At 40.6% G+C, this 22,465-nt stretch overlaps 1 protein-coding gene across 1 annotated transcript in view; it reads right to left on the reverse strand.

Moving 5' to 3' along the window:
* Nucleotides 1-21,494, reverse strand: part of tars3 (threonyl-tRNA synthetase 3) — a 28,827-nt gene extending 7,333 nt beyond the window's left edge. Inside the window, exons 1-13 of the mRNA XM_038282628.1 lie at nucleotides 21,182-21,494; nucleotides 20,135-20,221; nucleotides 16,675-16,862; nucleotides 16,469-16,592; nucleotides 13,992-14,116; nucleotides 11,231-11,348; nucleotides 11,038-11,102; nucleotides 10,883-10,961; nucleotides 10,590-10,736; nucleotides 6,779-6,877; nucleotides 3,182-3,348; nucleotides 2,912-3,074; nucleotides 1,486-1,623 (exon numbers count right to left, since the gene is read on the reverse strand). Of these exons, the coding sequence (XP_038138556.1) occupies nucleotides 1,486-1,623; nucleotides 2,912-3,074; nucleotides 3,182-3,348; nucleotides 6,779-6,877; nucleotides 10,590-10,736; nucleotides 10,883-10,961; nucleotides 11,038-11,102; nucleotides 11,231-11,348; nucleotides 13,992-14,116; nucleotides 16,469-16,592; nucleotides 16,675-16,862; nucleotides 20,135-20,221; nucleotides 21,182-21,472 (1,791 nt within the window). The 5' untranslated portion in view covers nucleotides 21,473-21,494. The remainder of the gene's footprint in view (nucleotides 1-1,485; nucleotides 1,624-2,911; nucleotides 3,075-3,181; nucleotides 3,349-6,778; nucleotides 6,878-10,589; nucleotides 10,737-10,882; nucleotides 10,962-11,037; nucleotides 11,103-11,230; nucleotides 11,349-13,991; nucleotides 14,117-16,468; nucleotides 16,593-16,674; nucleotides 16,863-20,134; nucleotides 20,222-21,181) is intronic.
* Between the last annotated feature and the right edge of the window lie 971 nt (nucleotides 21,495-22,465).

A 22,465-nucleotide genomic window follows, 5' to 3' on the forward strand; every position in this document is an offset into this window, starting at 1 on the left:
TAGTGCTGGTTGAAAATCCTCCTGAGTTTTCCAGAGTCTCCAGCAACATATGGAATAAAGAATGAATAAATCCTTCTTCTGTTCTCTTCCCTCTCAGCAGACCTCTTCTTTTTGTTTAAAAAAAAAAAGGCAATCTGGGATAACCACATTTCTTCAGGACTGTCCTAATGTGCACCTGTTCTCTTATCTTCCCTCTGTTGGTGGTAGGAATGGTTTCTGCTTATGTCTGGAGGGTTCTAATGATGCCTAGTTTGTGTTCTAGTGGGTGGTGTGAGTCAAAATGGAGGAACTGGTCAGTGGGGGTGGGGGGTTTCCTGTAGACTTCTATGTTGAGTTGTTTATCTTTCATGATGTGAACCGTGCAGTTCAAGAAGTCAAAGCTGTCATCGATCACATCTTCCTGAGTGAACTTGATGATTGCTCCGCTGCGTGGATGTGGTTTGTGAACATGTTGATATCCCTGTTTTCTATCTTGACCCATGTGTCTTCCTTCGTATCTAAACCAGTGACTGGGTTTTGTTTCCATATACGAGCGTAGAGCTCTGCTTTCCACTTCTTCAGTATATAAGTTTCCCACTATTCGAGACACAGGAGAGCCCATCGTGCATCCATGCTTCTGCCTGTAGAAGGCTTGGTTGAATTGGAAGTATGTGGTGGTGAGAGAACAGGTGTGGTTGGATTGGTCCTATCTGGCAGAATGTGGTCTTGAAATGTGCAAACACATCCTTACTGTGGAGAATGCTTCTTTGCTGAGGATGGAAGTAAAAAGAGATGTGACATCATAGGAGACCATGGTTTCATCTGTGTCCAGTGTCAGGTTCTCTGTCCTGTTGGAGAAGTCCTATGAGTTAGCAACGTCATGTGGCGTGTTGCAAACCGCAGGAGCGAGAATGGAAGCAAGATATTTGTTAATGTTTTACGTGACCTAGTTAATGCTACTGACGATGGGCATGAATGGAGCTCCTTCCTGGTGTATTTTTGGGAGGTTATAGATCTTGGAAACAGCTACTCCTGGGTACAGCCAGTAGAATTGGTGCCTTTCGATGGCTTTGTCCTTTTCTAACTGCTGAAGACTGTGATTGACCTTCTTCTTGTAGCTGCCGGTGGGATCTTTCTTCAGCGTTTCATAGTTGGCTGTGTTACTGAGGACGGTTTTAACTCTGGCGTGATAGCCTGTTGTGGTAATGACCCATCATACTCCTCCAACGACCATTAACCCCCCATGTGACCTGCATGGCCAATCCAGTAGGAGGGATCAGAACCACCTTTTGTTTTCCCCTAGCATAATAATCTCAGCGCTCCCCACGTTCAGTTAGAACCGGAGAAGCTTCTTGGATGAGAGGAGAAACGTCTTCTAGAAAACTTCACGTCAAGCAAAGACCCGGACAATATAGAATCTTCACAGCCTAAACAGGTTTAACTGTTTTATATGTGAATAAGTGGTTTCTTATTTATTCCAGTGTAAAGTGTGAGCATGACGTTTACCTTCTCAGCCTGGTCCCACACAGCTACGTCACCCAAATACTTTTCTGGGCGGGTGGAGAGATGAAGCTGGAAGGAGAATCCAAACACGTCGTAAACACAGCGGAGGAAGTCCAGACAACCCTTCATCTCTGACTCGATCTGTTATTTTTAAATATATGTAGAAATACAAAATAAAGTGTCAAAAGGTTTCACAGAGATCTGAAAAAAACAGCAACACAGAATTACTTCACTCTATATTTATGCATATGGAGCAGAGTAATTCACTTTCTATTAGAATTATTTTGACATTTTATAATTATGAGTAACCCTGCCTCTCGCCCATTGACAGCTGGAGATAGAAAATAAATAAATGTTACATCAGCTTACATTATGGTACCTTCATTTAGCTCATTGGACATTCCCATTTATGTATTTCATAATATAGTTTGGCCTTTTGCATACCTCAGGGATCACATCACATTGTTTTTAAAAACAATCTCGCCACTGTCCATTTTTCTGTCCTGCAAACCCCACTTTGGGAACCACTGGACTAGACAATCATCGAACAGGGACCTGCATGACTTTTGTCTTACAAACTTTGTCCTTAAATTTCATTTTCCATTAAGTTTACTTTTCATAGAGAAATATGAGGTAAGGAAAATAAGTATTTGAACACCCTGCTATTTTTTGAAAGTCTCTAACGTTCTGCTCTCTCTGCTTTTTCTCAGAGTAGCTTCATCTGGTCTGTTCCTGTTTGGCTGTGACTCCATCCTGCAGAGAAATATCAGCTGTGCTGCTGCCATCAACACCTTTGTTTCTAGATGCTGGAGCTTGGCCTGTTTTCCAGTGTAGTCCTGTTTCTCTGACTGTGACTCACTGGATGTGCTCCTTTCATCCTCTAACATGGGAGCTGGCTCGGAGCTCGTCTGCCTGGCTGTGTGTTTCCTAGACGGGGCCGCCTTTTACAGCTGCTTTTTGTCTGCTTCTGTCTCCTTGAACCCCAGTCGGCCTCAGCAGATGGCCGCTCACACTGAGCCTGGTTCTGCTGGAGGTTTCTTCCTGTTAAAAGGGAGTTTTTCCTCTCCACTCTCGCTACAAGCATGCTTAGTTTGAGGGATTGCTGAAGAGTCAATGAGTCGATACAATCAGCTGGTTTTCCTTAGATAGAAAACTTTGAATCAATATGGCTGTATGATATGAGTATATAGCATTATTTTATCATAATTTACCTTTTTGTTCGTTTGGTACGGGGCTATAATATAGACTATGTACCTTTAAATGATGATGGATCACTAATGTAAAAAAAAATTTAAAAAAATTATAATGTAGCAGATATCTAATTGTTTTTAATTCGATGGACGGAAAACATTTTTAAAGATGCAATTTTTTTATTCATTTTTCTCACAAAATTAGAAGAAAAATCCAAGGTTTGAGTTTCAGATCAGACCTGATCCATCATGCAAAAGATGTGGCCGTCATCCTGCTGGAAGCGACGCACTCGGGTCAGACCGGTCAGAGTCCCCGACAGCTCGTTTCTGTGCAGCACCCCGAAATCTGCCATTCTCAGAGGAAGCTCCCGCCATGAGCGAGGCCTGTGGCTGAACATCAAGCTGCGGGAAACAAACCCAGGAGAAGAAAATCAAACCGTGTCCAATAAACCTCACCTAAGTGAGAGAGGTTTTCATGCTCAGGCCGCAGGGAGATGCTCTAAATTTACCAGTGGCCGGGGCAGTTCATTGGCTTCAACGCAAAGATGTCCTCTTCCACAGGGAAGGAAAACATGTTTTCACTGTAGTGCTGCCAATGGCCAGAAGTCTCCCACAGCTTGCTGTTATAGATGTTGGGGGAGGCGACTTCCTGAAAGCCTCTTCTCCAGTACTCATCCTGGATAAACAAGAAAACCAAACAGGGATAAACGTTCCAGATTGACTGCATAGGTGCTTCACAGAGAGGATCTAAATTATGACTTCCTTCGTAAAACCTCAAGCCTGTGCAAAAAAAAACAAAACAAAAAAGACCATCTCATCCATTCTGTTTATCCATTTTTTTTCTTCTTTTTTTGCCTGAAGAGAAACCTGTAACAGCCTGTTGATCTGGTCTGCTTCCAACAGTGGAAGGCTGGTGGAAAAGATTTCTGTGAATGTGTGAAACTGTGCAAAACATAAAGGAGTCAGTGAGAGAATGCATGCTTGGTCAGCTGAATTAGTAATATTAGCAGAAAAGAAGCATGTTAATGCATTCATGGAGGCCAACAGTCACGTATATAACGACCACTTCCTGAAGAGTTCTCACTAAACTTTCTGTCAACATGTGTTGGGGGGAAATGCATAGTTTCAAAGTGAGAACAGACTGGGGTGACGCGATAATGATCTTACACCGTTTCTGTGGAGCCTATGTGCAGCACCATGGCATGGCCTGGGCTGTGGGTGTGTGCAGCCTGCTGTGAAAGCCTCAGAGATGTCAACTTCACTTTGCAAAGACGTCACAGATCCACTGAAATCCGCTCAAGTTGCTCTAAAGACCAAAGTTTCAGCTAGAAAGCTCCATGTTCCTCCATAGGCTGAGCAAACCTTCTAGTTTCTGCAAAAGTTGGACTCGCTGCAACCAGTCTGATAAATATTTAGAGTACTCGGTAAAAGTATGTTTGTTCCTAAAGCCACTGCAAAAATCCATACAAACACACGCTCATTAACAATAAAAATGTTGCTAACGTCCATGCAGACAAATAGAAATGCGTCTTCACTTGTCCCTCTAGGCAGGTCTGCCCAAAGTCGGCCTTCGAGGGCCACTGCCCTGCAGGTATTAGAGGTTTCCTGCTTCAGCAGAGCTGGTTCTGACGAATGCAATCCAGCAAAAGCCTGTTAATCAGCGATCAATGGAAATCAGCTGTGCCGAAGGAGAGAAACCTCTACAACCTGCAGGACAGGGGCCCCTGAGGGCCAACTTTAAACAGGCATGCTTTAGGGGAAAGGCCATCCCCAAACTGATGAAAAAATGATTTGTAAAACGCAATTTTTAAAGACTGCGATTCGTCAAAGTAAATCTAAAAATAAGACAGAAAAAAAATATTTGAAAAAAAATATTTTAAGTACCGTATTTTCACGACTATAAGGCGCACCTAAACGTCTTTTTTTCCCCTCAAAATGTGGGGTGCGCCCTATCTGCGGACGTTGTTGAGAACACCATGAGTATGTGAGAACCTTAAAGGGGGAAGTGTGGGCGTGGCTTGTGTATAAAAGAACAGAACAATTTTTCCATCCAGACCAGGACTACAGTTGCTCAGCGACGTCCGGCGGATTATGATGAAAAGCTGGCAAGCTTCCACTCTTTCTGCAGCAAACACATCGCTGACAAAGTCATCCAGCCAAGCCACATCACCAACATGGACGAGGTGCCGCTCACTTTCGACATCCCGGTGAATCACACCGTGGAGAAGAAAGGGACCAGCACTGTAGCGATACACACAACGGGGTATGAAAAGGCGTTTACTGTTGTGCTTGGCTGCCACGCAAATGGACAGAAACTGCCGCCTATGGTGATTTTTAAAAGTAAGACTTTGCCTAAAGAGACTTTTCCAGCTGGAGTTGTTATTAAGGCGAATGAAAAAGGCTGGATGGACGAGGAGATGATGAAAGCTTGGCTGAAGGAGGTGTATGTAAGGAGACCAGGTGGTTTTTTCCACGCATCACCATCTCTGTTAATTTGTGACTCCATGCGTGCCCATCTCACAGCCGATGTGAAAAAAAAGGTCAAAGAAATGAACGCTGTGCTTGCTGTTATTCCGGGAGGTCTGACAAAGGAACTTCAACCGCTCGACATCGGTGTGAACCGGCCGTTCAAAGTAAGGCTGCGAGCGGCGGGGGAGCGATGGATGACAGACGGAGACCACAGTTTCACTAAAAGTGGAAGGCAGCGCCGGGCAAGTTACGCCACCGTTTGCGGATGGATTGTAGATGCTTGGACTAACGTTTCTGCTGGGACTGTTGTTCGAGCTTTCGCAAAAGCCGGCATCATTTCCAAGGAGCCGCCCGGCACGGAAAGTGACTCTGACAGCGAAGAAGAAGGGGAAACCGGCATGTCGGATTTAGCGCAGCTGTTTAACTCAGAAACAGAGGATGATGACTTAGAGGGGTTTGATTAATACTCTGTAATAAATAGTTGAATAAAGCACAATCATACTCAGTTTTGCTCCCGCTCTATTTTTCTACCTAAAAACTTAATTCAACAGCAGCCTCTGGGCCGCGGCGCATCCGGGCTCACCTCCGCAGGTGTTTTTTCATCTAAATAATCTCAATCTTTTTAAGTGAGAAAGTCCACCTGAAAATTTTATCATTGCAGTCAGTTCATCCAGATTATTATCCTGCCTATGTTTTAAGTTAATTTATGCGTCAATAAACTGTATCAGAGGAGTAATCACAGCCCTGTGTCATCAGCGATGTGTCTCTCACGGCCGGTTCCCAGGTTTGAATAATACTTTGTAATAAATACACCTTGCAGCTTTATTTGCTGTGATCAGTGGGAATAAAGTAGTTTTAATATGTTTTTAAGTGGGAAAATCCACCTGAGAGGACATGTACCTGTATATAAAAAACGCGCCCTATAGTCCGGTGCGCCTTATGTGTGTGTTAAATACAGAAATGGCACACATAACTGAGACTGCGCCTTTTAGTCCGGTGCGCCTTATGGTCGTGAAAATACGGTAATATTTGAAAAAAAAAAAAGAATTTGGTAAAGTAAAATCAGTAAAAAAAAAGTTAACCTCAAACCTTACGGTTTGATTAAAGAATAAAAGTTTATATTTTCCCCAATATCCGTTCAAAAAACGTGTTCTTTACTTGATTATAGAGTTCTTATTTACTTACCCCGCCCCCTTACAGCGGCTTAAACACTGTAAAATGCTGAAAGTTCAGCAGGTAGGAATGCATTTCTTTTGCTAAACGATTGTGATCAACCTCAGTAATCAGGTTGGTTTGCAGATTTCCATGAGTCCAAAGTGAATTTAAACCTTTGAAACTGACAGCTATTCAGCGGGCTGCAAACAAGAGGTCTGTGCAGCCGTGAAGTGGCAATCACCTCCAGCCCACTGGAAATGTTAAGTATAGGCTGAATCTCCTGGACTCCAACTGAGTGTTTCTGTGTTGCGGCTCCCCTGCAGTGCTTCAGTTTTAAAATTATTATAGCTGCCAACAGCAGAGGCAGGAAGAAGTTTTCAAAACTTTCAGGTAGAATAAAATAAGAATAATGGAATAAAAGATACTTAGAAAATCTTTTGTTTTAAAGAAGTCACCAAAGTAGGTGGTTGAAGCAGTCGTACCCTGATGAACTCTGTAAGCGTGTTGTAGATGTAGGCTCCACGCGGCATAAAGAAACAGCTTCCAGGGCTGAGGTCATGAAAGAAGAAAAGCTCCTGATCCTGCCAGGGAGACAAAAAAAGAAGAAAAAGAAAATCAAGCACTTTTTTTTAAAAATACTTCTCATTTGCAGGTACAAACCAATTCTTTCATACGCAGCAGGGAGTAAATCCAATCATCACACATCGCAGCGCCTCCCAGCTGCAGAGCAGGATCACATTTTCCTATTAGAGCAACCAGGGATGAATCCGGTTTGGTGATAACAATGATGAGGCCATCAGATCTGACAAATTAGGTGACACCAGCTCCCCGTCGGTAATTCAAGTGTGAGATTGTATGTTGACACCTGGGGTATAAAAGTTCTTGACGATGAAAAGGAAGAAAAAAATGGATGCAGGAGCACATCAACAGAACTGCTTTTCCCCAGAACGGTTCCAAATGGTCTTGTTGGATGTTTAGGTCAGGCCAAAAGAAGCAGTTTGCAGAATCTCTGAAATGTTTTATTCAGAAAAGCTAACTCACAATTTACCACAAAATAAAAAAATAATCGGAATGCTTTTTTATTCAACTGAGTGATTAAGCCTTTGGTAGTCAGAATGTAGAAAAAGCACTTTTTTGAGGATGATTATCAGAACTACAAGGAGGGTTTATTCACTTTTATGCTCTTTTTAGTCTAAAGCGGAGGTCTTCAACAGGGGGTTACTGCATGGGGGTCACTAACGTTTTGGTTGATTAGAATTTCTTTTATTTCCTCCTGCAATTTTTTCCACTAATTGAAATGTCTTTAAATCCACATTAACATGAATCCAACAGACTGTAGTAAACAGATAAATGGAGGCAGAAGATGTCTTTCAGTCATCAATGCTCACATTCAGCGACACACAGGAGCTCTTTCAAGCTGGGAACCATTTCATTCACAACACCTGTCCCATCAACCAGGAATCAGAATCAGATACTTTTATAATCCCAGGGCGAAATTACTTTCGTTACATTTACTCCATCTGTAATAGAGTGACTATAGGACCAGTTTGATATAACACAATTTCCTAGAATATATATAATTAGGGGGTCCCTGCTCCACCTGGCCATAGGTTTGGGGGCCCTAGGCCTGGAAATTGTTGAAGACCCCTGGTCTAAAAAAAGGTATTTGGCAAGATGGTGATAATCTAATTTATTATTGGCCGTCAAACATGGGATTTCTTCCACAGGATTTCTTCCAATGTTTGCATTTCCTGCTTTCCTGTTTTTCTTCTTTGTTTTTCTTTTGTGACGCGCATCATCAGTTATTGATTTTGAAACAGACACGAGTGACCTCAGAAGGAGAGAGGATTGTTCCTGCAGCTGGGAGGGAGGAGGAGATGACAAAGCTTCCTGAGAATAAATGCATCCTGGCTTATTGAGAATAAAGAGCTCCTCAGACCAAAAGTCGAGATCGTTTCCTGTTCTATTCTTTGTGGTTCTGAAAAATCAGTCAATTCTTTCCCGTTTCCTCTTAGATTAACCTAAACATCAAGTAAAACTAAGAAGCCGCTACTCCTGGATTTCCAAGAATCAGAGTAATTTCACTTTAAGTCAGTTTAAAGTTCATACATTTCAGTTTCCTATTTATAAAACTTCTCTCCAGTAATAAAAATTATACACATTCAATAAACTGATATTATTTTTATCATTAATCCAAAGTAAATTCTATTCCTGAGTAAACCAGGGTTTTCCAATTGAGGGGATTAGGGACATAATCACTGTTATGGGTTCTCTGAGGTATATAGAGGGCAAAATATGTCATAAAGTACATAAATGTGATTTTCCTGTTAAATAAATGACTTCACCAGGAAATATTACACTTTAGGTAATAAATGGAAAATATATTTGAATTTGGCTAAAAACTCAAACATTTCTTAATGTAAGTCAGGTTGCACAATAAAAACGTAAATACAGAATAACTAATGTCTTTTACAACTTATATATAAGAACTGACAAAAATCCAACCAAAATTCTGAAAAGATCTTTCTGATTTTGGGTTCGAAGCTTTTCTGCATCATTAGGCAATTGAGGAATGGAAATGAATAGAATTAGTCCAACAGTATTATGTATAGTTTATGTAAAAATGTAAAAGAATATCCATGTATTTCCAATTATGTAAAGTAAATGTAATGATTATTAAAGATTATGGATAAAAAATGGTTACAAATTAAATATCCTAAAACAATATAGATTTAAGGAGCATGTAATAAAATCTAAAGCAGCTTCCCATTAATTGTCTCCATTTCAAATGCTATGATTAGGGATGCACAATATAATCGGCCCCCTATCGGTATCGGCCTTAAATCTGAATATCGGACATCGGCCACCCCACCGATATTTAACCCGATATTTGATCAGCTTCTGAGTTTCTAAAGTCTAAAAAAAAATAAATAAATACTACTTCTTCTTCTTCCTCAAAAACTTCTTTTTTACAGACTTAAAAACTTCTAAAGACGAGGGAAAAAATATTGATCCATTAAAATATCCCAATATCTTCATATGCTGATATATTTCCATTTAGAAACACCATATCAATCTCTTTTACTAATGAAATATTGCTATATGTCATCGTTATGCTACGAAATCCCCCGAAAATTCACCAAATTTTGCCATATTTTTATATGTTGATATATTGACGCGGTATCGATCTATTTTACTAACAAAATCTCACAAGAATTTGCAAAATATCACGAGAGTTTGTAACAGAACGATGAAATTTCACGATCTTCTGAAAGTAAAATAGATCGATACCGCGTTTTTAAAAATCAATTTGATATCAGCATATGAAAATATATTTGAGTATATTATTTTTCAAAGTGTCAGAAATGGATAACAAAACTGCTATTTTCAATGACTACTTATTTTTGTCCAGCTTTAACATCGGTATTGGTTATCGGATACATGAGTTTTAAAATATCGGCATATCGGCCAAAATCCCCATATCGCGCATCCCTAGCTATGATGTTTAAAGAAGTATTAGTTGTAAAATATAAAAAATATATTTTGACTCCATTTTCATGTGCTGTTTAAGGTTTAATGGCATCAATAAAACAATCAACATATTGAGTATTAAAATTACGTATAGTCGCAATGTTGAAATAAATAAGTTGTATTTAAACCAACATCTGATTGATAGAAAATCCAGGCTTTAAGAGCTTAACATCTTTCTGTTTTCTTCTTCTATTCTATTTTTTATCCCATTTCCTCCCGTTCTTTTCACATTTCTTTCCTATTAATCAATCATTTATTCTTTTCATATATGCCAGAGCTGGTCCTGCATATTGACCCAGTTCCCAGATGTTCTTCCCTAAATGAAAGGTCTGGATTTAGCCACAGAGAACCATCTTTAACGCGAAACAGGTGCGTTTTCAGCTTTAAAGCCATGCTTAAAATGGGGCTGTGTTGTAAGAAGTGCTGACTGAGTTGGATGCTGTCTGCATCCTTCCTGCTGATGAACCAGATGGGAGGCTTGGATGATTCACAGATGTCCTAAATGAGTCAGGGAGAAGAGGCACAGTGCCCTCAGCTGGTTTATTCAGGAAATGGAGAATGCTCAGCCTTTCATGTCCAAACCTGGCTACCAGTGAACCAGCTGAGGGAAGCTATTCATGCTTTAGGAGGACAAGAGATCTGTGGTTTCAGCTTCTTTTAGTGTTTTTCCATATGAATAAAAATAAAAATACTAGAAGCAGAATCAGTCTCTTAATTTAAGCCAATATACCTGCTGAGAAGTGTCTAAATGCAGGGACTAACCTTGCCAATCTTTCTGTGGTCTCTATTCTTTGCCTCCTCTTGAAAGCGTTCCCACTCCTTCAGCATCTTTGAGTCTGGGAAGGAAATCCCATAGATCCTCTGCAGAGTCTCCATGTCCGATCGGCCCTCCCAGTAGGTGGATGAGTTCTGGTGACAGACGGATAAAAAGGAAAGGGGGGATTTATCTGAAAAAGTGTGGCGTGCATCCGTCTCCATTCACAGTGTGTCAATCTGCAACTGATAGAAGGTCCAACAGAAACCAGTGGCTGTAATTTGACAAAATGAGAAATGACCTTGTAAATCTTCAATGCCTTGATCTTCCCCGTGTGTCGAACATGAGGGCCTCTGCATAAATCAATCAAGGGCCCACATCTGGAATGGATTCATGAGTTTTAGTCAATGACTCCCAATTTCTCTGTTTCTAAACTGCAGAGTGAGAAGCACCAACCTGTAGACTGTAGTAGTTGGGGTGGTAACTTTCTCATTCAGAATGCGACACTTGAATTTGTTGTACTAGAATAAAAAAGAAACATGCTTTCGGTTAAATAAAAAAAGATATTTCCTACTTATAACTTCTCTGTGTTTAAGATTTATGGCACAGAGTTTTTCAAAAGAGAACATCCATCCTTAAATATACTGACCTTAAACATTTTTAGCAGCGTCTCTTTACTGATTTCAAGTCTCTCAAAAGGCTGTTTTTCCTTTACAACAGCCTTACACAAAGCCTCCAAGTCTCCAAACTCTGTGCTGGAAACTGACCTGGAAACAGCAAACACACCCGGCTCCTTTAACCAGACCTTCAAGCCCATAAACCCACCAGGACAGTCGCCTCTTGTAGACCGTCCCCACAAGACCGGAACCAGAAGCAAATGCACCCCGGAGGGCATTACAGAGATGATGTGTTATTAAAGAGATATGCAGTTGGGTGTTATTTACGGTGGCCAACAGGCGCAAACACGCAGCAAACAACAAAAGGTGCTACAAAAACATGCGTGATGCAAACTCCAAAACACAAAAAGCAAAAGCAACAGAAAAACGCTCCTAAAACATGCCACTACAATCACGGAAAAAAAATGAGCAGCAAACAGCAGCAAACTCGGGACGACTAGAGGGAGTCTAACCGTTAAACAATATCATTGTACCATTTTGAATTAAAAAAACTTCATGGATGAGAAACTTTTGTCGGTAAATTTTTATTTCCCTTCTATTACATATTCATTTATCTTATTTACTCACTATAAAAGTTTTCACTCAGACTTAGACTTCTTTATTTGTCATTTTGTATGCACAGAGTGCATACAGAACGAAATTGCGTTACATACAGCTTATGAGCATTGCATTGATATTTCAAATGGAACGAGTTATACCAAAAGTGCAGCAGTGTTACACTTTGACCACTGCTGCACTTTTTGTATCAGTCTGTTTCACTTTCAAGGCCACACAATTCTCTGCAGGATGGTGTTTGTAGAGCAGACGTAGCTTCTTCCCATAACAAATCAGATTCTTTCTCAAGGTTTATTCATAACATGTTACTGTTTAACCAAAGTGTCTGTTATTTGTTTTGACTCTGACTACTCTCCATTGTTGTAAGTATGCTAATCAGCATGCATTAGGGCTGTATGATGATCTGTTCTCTCTTTGCAAAGATATGAATAAATGTTCCGACTGAGTGAAATCCATCGATCTCTGTTTATTTAACTAGGATGAATAGTCGAATACTTTTTTCCCACGACAGAAGCGAAACGTCTTCAACTTGGAAACAAACTCCAGTGGATTGTTTTTAACTTTTTTTTGGAACAGACAATATCAGACCAGATTGTTACGTATATATATATAAATATATGTTAGTATGCATTATAATGCTTGTATTCTGTACCATATGGAGGACCAGCTCTACCATATTTGAAAATACATACATAAATACATAAATGCTCAATAAATAAGCATACAGTTAATTGCCCCCAAAAATACAATAAAGAAGGGGTAGAAATTAAATTATACAGTTACGGCACTTTTCGCACAAGTATGTTCAAATAAGGTGGTAAAATATTATTAAAAAAACAAGGAAAAAAATTTTTGCGCAGCCATTAAGCTAATTAAAATTCAGTATATCTTCCTGGTTTCTGTGTAATTTTAAAAAACTTTAGTGCCGGACCTTTAGAATGTTTGGACGTCTTAAAACAAGCACAATCCTCTTCGTACGCACAGAGCGGATATTCAAAGAAGCGATTTGGGTCGCAAATTAGCAGACCACGTGTGCAAAGCTTTTTTGTGTGTGTGTGCCTTCACTAACCTGCAGATCATAACCAAACCACATAAATCCATTGGTGGAGGATATGAAAATGTCAACAATAACCAAAAGAAAAGCGTTTGAGCTGATCCGCTCTTAAAATAAAGTGTATTGGTGTAAATTTCAACGTGGCAGTGATATAGGTCTGCGACGCCATCTTTGCCTTCTAATACTATCACACCACTGCTGTTAAGCTTTGGCGCACGTGGAAACAAACTACAGATATGCTTCAAAAGGTAACAAGCAATGGCATAACTATCGGTAAGCAGAGTATGCCGTTGCTTAGGGGCCACCGACCTCTTAGGGGCCCCGTAAATGACACCTGGTAGGCCTCCAACGCAATTGTGGACTAGGACGTCTCTTTGCAAACGTAATAGTGCGAAAAATTGGTCTTAAACCCACCGCATACTAGATCAAATGACCAGACCTTATTTATACCTCAATATATGCCAGATTTCAACATGATGGTGAGCCGTATAAACAAGACACCAATAGCAAAGCAGACAGTGGTACTTTTAATTACTATGTTAATAACTGTGTATAGTTCATTAGACGATTGGTAAAAAAAAAATACAGTCATATAATATTGTTTCAAACCGCAATAAAGATCTTAAAAGAATGATGTATTTGAGTATTTTATTTTTTACAATATCACTTGGAATTATGGGTTATCCAGAGCATAGATTAATACCAAAACAGTTACAATGTGTTAGTGATGAAGGATACGAAAAAAAGAGGTACTTAAGTGGATTTCAGAAAAGAAAAAGGAAAGAACTGCTGGAAGAACGGAAAAAAACTTCCCAAAATAAACACGTTCTTTCAAAAAAACTGAAGAGGCAGAGGTGGACATTGCTGCTACTACAGTGAGTAAAGACTGCAACCAAGAGATGAATGGAGAGCATGTATATCTATGTATAGTGAAGAATGGTGAAATGATGAAGTGCGAATGTATGGGTGATAATGTTGCTTACGGGCCTATTGTTGTGTCATTACGCCATTGGCAATAAGTTCATTTCTTTGAAACCTTCATAACCTTGTTTTTTTGTTTCTCCAAGTTCATTGTTAACATCTAAATTAGAAAGCATGCAAATAATGACAGAGTCCTCTCTCACCTCTGTCCATCCAGGAATATGTCATAATAGAAACCGTTCTCTATCGGCGGGCCGTAACACAAACAGCCTCCGTAGAAGCGCTCCATGGCTTCTCCCAGGATGTGAGCGCTGGAGTGCCAGTACACCTGAAAGGAATAGAAGGCATCCAGCAGGCCAGTATTATTTAAAACAGAAGAAGGGACCTAAATATTAGAATAGTTTAGTTTGTTGCAATTTTCATGCATTCTGAGTTATTCTCAAAACTCATAGCTTGCAAAACCCACCGGCTAGATGCTCCCATTTACAAATCCTCGTCGGTAGGAGTTGTTGTTGCTCACATGCCATGTTTTTCAGTGCCTATATCTACACAAATTTTCATTTAAGCAAATATTTTTACAATATTTCCAAAATTTCCAAGCCTGAAGTTCCACTCCTTGAGTAACTGCTAGGTTCTCCTCTCCTGTCAGTCGTTACCCAGGTAAATAAACCCTATATTTTCAGCCCACCCCTACACTTCTGATGTATCAGCACAAACCTAATCTTACTGGCTAACAAAATATGTTAATCAAAGGTCATTTAGTCCCTATATTGTGCAACACAGCTGAACAAAGAACTACATGATGCATTCGTATGGGGAGGTCCTTTTTTTTTACTTAAAGGAATTTTTACGTAGTCATTCAAATTCAAAGTTATACTTGTATAGAGTAAATAGGTAGGTGAATATTTCCCCGCAATATAGATGATCTAACATGGCGCACAAATATCGTTACGAGATTCATTATAGGATCATCATCCTTATGTTTTTACTTTTTTATTGAAAAAAAAAAAAAAGACCTTTGGTGGATAATTACTAGGGGTGTAAATCACATCCATCATGGCGATTCAATTCAGTATCGATTTCCTGACCCAACGATTCGATTATTTTCGATACTTAAGAATACACCACGATACGATTCGATTCGATTAATTGATTAATCGGTTAATTTTTATTTATTTATTTATTTTTTCACCTTACAGGCTAAACAAAGTTTCAAGTTTGAAATAAATCAATGAAAGCTGTAATATCGTTATGCATTTTTTTTTAGAAACAACAAATAACAGAAGTAGAAAAGTTGCATCAAAAAATACTGCAAAAATACTGCACAATATCAGTGCAATGAGTGCAATGCAATACCTGGGCTCCAGACGTCCCGCCCCCTCCACAGACGCTCCGCTGCTCCTCTCCCAAATTGTAGCTGACCGCAAACAGTGCCGCAGACAGGAGGCCGGCTTGTTTTGTTTTTATGACCGAAATTGCGGAAAACAACTCGTGAAGTTTGACCCGCTAGCAGTGCGAGTTGCGCGAGAACGCTGGGACCCTTTTTCCACCTGGATCTCCGCTCTTTTTGGCCCTCATGTCCCTCCGTCGTCGGACTAAACTCGCCCCCACTTCCTCGCCGCCTATATCTAGACCCACAGCGTGTAGCACAGACCACGCTTCAATATTGGGCATAAATCAAAAATGTCTGCATCAAGCTCACTGCAACACACTGCTGTAAGAGTATAACCAGGAAGCGAGGTAGGAGGGCAAAATAGGTTTAGCGCCACCGCAGCACGGGAGGGAGAATTACGCCCAGGAGCAAATGGATAAAAATAGACCGGAGGAAAAAAAAAAACATGAATCGATTCTCTTCCGGACGTGTCGATGCATCGGATCGTCGGCTGTTGGATCGATGCATCGATACAAAACGATTATTATTTACACCCCTAATAATTACGACATTTAAATTTATCTTTTGGAAAATATAACTGGAAATTACTTGTCCGTGGGTCGATACAGACAAAATTAGCCTAAGTTGATGTCGAATGATTAGTTATTGGTTTTTGTAGTGTATGGTCGGCTTTACATTTGAGTTGAAGGACATTTTCTTTAGGATTGCCTGAGTCTAAAGAGCTATAACATGCTGGGTTTCACTTTGATGAGTGTGATAAAAAATTATTTAACTTTATTGATCTCACACTGGAGAAATTCACCTCTGCATTTAACCCATCCCCTTGGGGAGCAGTGGGCTGCCATTGTGTGGCGCCCAGAGAGCAATTGGGGGTTAAGGGTCTTCCTCGGAGACCCAGAGTGGAGGCTATGGGGATCGAACTGGGTATTTGCAACCTTTTCAGATCACAAGCACACTGCTCTAACCTCTAGGCCATCACTCCCCTTAATATTTGATGTGGATTTTTGGATAAAACTGATTAAACTGTCTGGAAATTCTCAGTTTTAGATTTGATTAGCCTTTTATTTTCTAAATACCAAAATAAAGCCATGAACGCATTCTCACGCTGGACATGTTGTCTATTTTTACACCAAAAATGTGAGTCAGATATCAGCTCCGATGTTTTCCATATGATCAAACAAAAAGTACTGTTTTGGTTCTGCTCGTATGATTGGACAGCAGAAAAAATTAACACCTAGAACAGGATTAGTTAGGATTTTCTACATATTAAGGGTTTTCTTTACTTACAGCTTGGGCGTCGTCGTTGTCGAAGCGTAAGATCTCCAGAGAGCAGTCTTGCTCCAGAGGGCGGTCCAGATCCCAGAGCTCCCCGTTGACTCGAGAAATCACCGCATTGTCAGCCAGGCCTTGGCTGCCAGACAAAGAAACGCAGGGTTTCCTCAGATAAGCTTCGATTTTCATCATTTTATCGATGAAGAATTGTTAAAACGTACCTGATATCACAGGCTAACTGATAGGGCGTCGTAATCCAGGACTTCCCTGGAACCTTTCGGCCATCACTCAGCTCAACAATAATGGCTTTACTTCCTGCAGCCTTCTTCGCCAGCAGGGCATCACTTTCCTTCTTAAGCTCCTCGTAGAGGCTGAGGCGTTCAGGAACATACGGAGGCCATGGGTTCAGCTTTAGTAGGCAAAGTGAACAAACAAAACACGCAAAAACAAAACAATCAGTTATTGTCTAAAGTTACTGTCTAAAGTTATTCATTTGTATATTTCTCATTAGGGGAGTGGCGGCCTAGTGGTTGGGGGACGGAGCTTGGAATCCTAAGGTTCTCAGTTCTAGCCCCACTTCCACAGACTTCCACTCTGGGTCCCTGATATATATATGGGTTTTATATTTTATGTTCTTTGACAATCATACAAGTTTTTTTTATCACAAATGAAGCACTCTTTTTATATAAGTTTGTATCGAAGCAGGAACATGTTTTTTTATGCTGTGTCCATGAGCTCTGGGGAACAGATACTGGGCATAATGAGCTCTGGGGAGGTAACACAGATGAAGCAGTGATTGGTACCAGCCAGATACTGGGCATGATTTAACTTGTTTTTGTATCTGATCATTATGTTATTTTGTTTTTGGTTTCGGCTGTCCACGAGCCCTGGGTGGGTTCGGGGGATGCCGGTTCCATATTTTGGTTTCTGTAATCATGCGCTCCAGGTGTGAGAGGGAGCGGTCACTTTTCCTGATTGGGTGAAAGATTTTAATTTGAAGTGTGGCATAAATGGCGGGGGCTTGTTGACACCGGCGGGGTCTGCTAGGGTTGCGTACGGACGCCTAGCTGCGCGGGTTGCTGCCCTGCCAGAATCGACCGGCCCTCCGATCCTTGTGTCACGGTAGGGGGACAATATAAATTGTATTGAGACAATATAATTTGTATTCAGCACCGTGCCTTGATTGATGTGCTTGCTTTGCTGTTTTCTGTGGCAGAATAAAACAACACATTTTAATTCTAGCAGAAACAGTTTTTGTGTTCATCTTTATTGCCGACTCATCCCGATCCTGCCTAAGTTTTATAATACAGTCCCTGATCAGGCTATGCAGTCAAACACATGCGTCTCAAATGTGAAACACATTGTATACCAGATGTCCTCTTTTTCCCCGGACATGTCCTACTTTTCATACCTAAAAAAATGTCAGAGAGGTTGACTCCAGTGCAGCAGAACCGAGCCTTAGCGGGCAGGCGGGGGCACGGTAAGGCAGGCGGGTGGAAGCATACCGTCACCGGGTCGGACACCAACATTAAACAATACGATATAGAGGCACACAGGCAGTTTTTCCAAGAATGAATCCATGAAAGCTCAGCGGTGTGTAAGCATTCACTGCCAGTCTAGGTGGCATCATGCACCGTAACATATTTTTGCAAAATATTCGAACATAAATTCCCCAAATATAAGAGGAACATTGAAAGCATCTTAGTTTTAATATTATTTAATTTGTTGCAAGGATTTTACAGTTTGAAGAAATAGAAAATTACACCATATGCCAACGGTTACAAGGATGTGCATGACAAGGAAGGACTATATACACTCACCGGCCACTTTATTAGGTACCCAATGCTAGTAACGGGTTGGACCCCCTTTTGCCTTCAGAACTGCCTCAATTCTTGGTGGCATAGATTCAACAAGGTGCTGGAAGCATTCCTCAGGGAGTTTGGTCCATATTGACATGATGGCATCACACAGTTGCCGCAGATTTGTCGGCTGCACATCCATGATGCGAATCTCCCGTTCCACCACATCCCAAAGATGCTCTATTGGATTGAGATCTGGTGACTGTGGAGGCCATTTGAGTACAGTGAACTCATTGTCATGTTCAAGAAACCAGTCTGAGATGATTCCAGCTTTATGACATGGCGCATTATCCTGCTGAAAGTAGCCATCAGAAGTTGGGTACATTGTGGTCATAAAGGGATGGACATGGTCAGCAACAATACTCAGGTAGGCTGTGGCGTTGCAACGATGGTCAATTGGTACCAAGGGGCCCAAAGAGTGCCAAGAAAATATTCCCCACACCATGACACCACCACCACCAGCCTGAACCGTTGATACAAGGCAGGATGGATCCATGCTTTCATGTTGTAGACGCCAAATTCTGACCCTACCGTCCGAATGTCGCAGCAGAAATCGAGACTCATCAGACCAGGCAACGTTTTTCCAATCTTCTATTGTCCAATTTCGATGAGCTTGTGCAAATTGTAGCCTCAGTTTCCTGTTCTTAGCTGAAAGGAGTGGCACCCGGTGTGGTCTTCTGCTGCTGTAGCCCATCTGCCTCAAAGTTCCACGTACTGTGCGTTCAGAGATGCTCTTCTGCCCACCTTGGTTGTGACGGGTGGTTATTTGAGTCACTGTTGCCCTTCTATCAGCTCGAACCAGTCTGGCCATTCTCCTCTGACCTCTGGCATCAACAAGGCATTTCCGCCCACAGAACCGCCGTTCACTGGATGTTTTTTCTTTTTCGGACCATTCTCTGTAAACCCTAGAGATGGTTGCGCGTGAAAATCCCAGTAGATCAGCAGTTTCTGAAATACTCAGACCAGCCCTTCTGGCACCAACAATCATGTCACGTTCAAAGTCACTCAAATCACCTTTCTTCCCCATACTGATGCTCGCTTTGAACTGCAGGAGATTGTCTTGACCATGTCTACATGCCTAAATGCACTGAGTTGCCGCCATGTGATTGGCTGCTTAGAAATCAAGTGTTAACGAGCAGTTGGACAGGTGTACCTAATAAAGTGGCCGGTGAGTGTATACTGCATGCATCATTTAACTAGTTAACATTGTATTACTACTTGAGCGCCTTGAGTTATTTACTGTCCCAGGTAGGAGCTTTGGCCGGAAAGTAAGTGTTGGGGATGATTTAAGGAGGGACGGCCCTCGCATGCTGAAATTAGGACCGACCCACTGGCCAAATGCCCTGTATCACAGATTACTAGTCCAAGCCCGTCCCTGAGCAAGACCCTTAGCCCCACACTGCTTGTGGGGCGTGGCACAATGGCACAATTGCTCTGTACTTGTAACAGTGTAATGACAATAAAAGCTGGAGTATATGTTGGTAAGAAAAAATAAATATGTTCGCAGGGTCAGTTTGTTTCCAATTAAGGAACGAAAGATTTTACAGGAAATGGTTCTGCTTGCTAACCTCATTATACACGAAGGGAAGTCTTCATGCACCCTTGTCAGAGACAAAACCCGAGCACAAAGCTTCCACCTCCGTGTTTGACTGCTGTGGAGATTTTACATTCTCACGTGTCTTCATCTAAACTCAACGGATCCAGAAGATGCCAAAGAGATAATCTAACAAAATACATTAAAAGACTATTCAATACTTTGTAGGCAAAATTACTAAACCAGGAGGAACATGTCCTTAGCTATTACTAAATATGATCCCTTTACCTCTTTTACGCGTCCATCCACCTGCCCCTTATCCTGCTTCTTCTCCTTCTTGTTTTTCTCACCAGGACTCTTTTCTGGGATTAGTGCCTGTTAATAAGGAGAGAGGAGTTTGTTTAAGCATGCTCATGAACAAATCTCATCGTTTTCTGAAAGGTTGTTTTACATTTTGACAAATATTTACAGCAAACAAGTCAAAGCAATAAGTAGATTTAAAAAAAAATAATGAAGTTAACCCAAGTGCTGTGTGCTAAAGGTCCAGGAGTGTGTTAGGGAGCTGAAAAAGACAAAGCTGACATGAGGAAATAATGACATGAATATCTTTCTTAAAGTCTGAAAATGAAAAGAAAAAGGATGTTTTATCAGCATTTATTCATTATCAAAAAAACAATGTTTGAAGAATGTTCTGATGTTTCTGGGCCAAGTCCAGGCGACCAGTTCCTAAGGAATCTGTTCATGTGTTTTACACAGAGTGTATACAAAAAGAAATTTCATTTTGTACAGCTTTAAGAAAATTTCCATTCCTGAAGCAGTGATCAAAGGTAAACTAAAATAAAGCTAGCCTTTATGAAGTAGAAAAAATATGAATAAAAAAAGAGCAGTTACTTCAGAAGTTCTTATTGTTTTTACAGCAATGATGAATGTTTTTTCAGTAAGATAAGATGGAAATGTCAAAATCTTAATCGGCATGCCAGGCTTTTTAAAGATCATGAATAGGTGATCGGTCAGAAACCTGTAATCGGTGCAGCTCTAAATAATTCCCTGTGAAATAATGCATTTTTATTCATTTGGAAACATGCCTGATCTTTAACAGTAGGCATCATTCAGGGTTTGTTGTTGTTGTTAAACATGTATTGGAGCATGTTTAGAGGCTTCTTTAAAATGTCTGCTTCATGTCCTAAAAAGCCAGTAAGTGAGTGGGACAGCTGTCTGTGGACGTGGGCTGCTTTCTGTCCACTCACTTGGCTGAGCAGAGGCCTTCACTAATCTCTGCTATTGGTAAATTTTTCAGTTTTATGCTCCTAATAAATGAACAGCATTTCTTGTTACCCGGTTATCAGCTCTGCTGTCTGTCTGTGGGTGTTTTTTGCCACTCTGCTCTCCAGGCTGCTTCTTCCCCTGCGCCTCCTCCATCTCCATCTCAGCCTGCAGACCCCTCCGGAGGTGCAGCAGCCGGTACCTGAGCTTCTCATTCTCCGCCCGCAGGCTCTCTACCTCCGGACTGACCCCAGCCTGGTCAGCGCCGCCGTTCAGTCCGTCCCGAAGAGCAGAGATTTCGGCGGTGAGGAGCCGGATCTGCTCCTCCTGGGCGGTCAAACGTGCAGCCATGCAGTCCGCCATCTTTAAATAACCACAAAGGGACGCCTCACTTCCGGTGAGGATTGGAGAAAAAATAAGAGCATTTACTCAAAATTAAAATAAATAAAATGATAAATAGATATTATACGGAAGAGGATTAGGGCCACTGAAAAAAAGTTCATTGATTTTTAAATATTATTTCAGTTTAATATGTGAAAAAGCTCAGAATTCTGACTTTGAGCTCAGAATTCTGACTTTTTTCTCAGAATTCTGACTTTTTTCTCAGAATTCTGACTTTATTCTCTGAATTCTGAATTTAATCTCAGAATTCTGACCTTTTTTCCCACAGAATGCTGAATTTAACTCAGAATTCTGACTTGTTCCTCAGAATATTTACCTTAATCTCAAAATTCAGAAAGCTGAATTTAATCTCAGAATTCTGACTTTTTCCTCAGAATACTTACCTTAATCTCAGAATTCTGACTTTTTCCTCAGAATACTTACCTTAATCTCAGAATTCTGACTTTTTCCTCATAATACTTACCTTAATCTCAAAATTCTGACTTTTTCCTTAGAATATTTACCTTAATCTCAGAATTCTGACTTGTTCCTCAGAATATTTACCTTAATCTCAAAATTCAGAAAGCTGAATTTAATCTCAGAATTCTGACTTTTTCCTCAGAATACTTACCTTAATCTCAGAATTCTGACTTTTTCCTCAGAATACTTACCTTAATCTCAGAATTCTGACTTTTTCCTCATAATACTTACCTTAATCTCAAAATTCTGACTTTTTCCTTAGAATATTTACCTTAATCTCAGAATTCTGACTTTTTCCTCAGAATACTTACCTTAATCTCAAAATTCAGAAAGCTGAATTTAATCTCAGAATTCTGACTTTTTCCTCAGAATACTTACCTTAATCTCAGAATTCTGACTTTTTCCTTAGAATACTTACCTTAATCTCAGAATTCTGACTTTTTCCTTAGAATATTTACCTTAATCTCAGAATTCTGACTTTTTCCTCAGAATACC

Source organism: Cyprinodon tularosa, unplaced genomic scaffold, assembly GCF_016077235.1.
Source record: "Cyprinodon tularosa strain WSP-4 unplaced genomic scaffold, ASM1607723v1 ctg186, whole genome shotgun sequence".
In the NCBI taxonomy this organism is placed as follows: domain Eukaryota; kingdom Metazoa; phylum Chordata; class Actinopteri; order Cyprinodontiformes; family Cyprinodontidae; genus Cyprinodon; species Cyprinodon tularosa.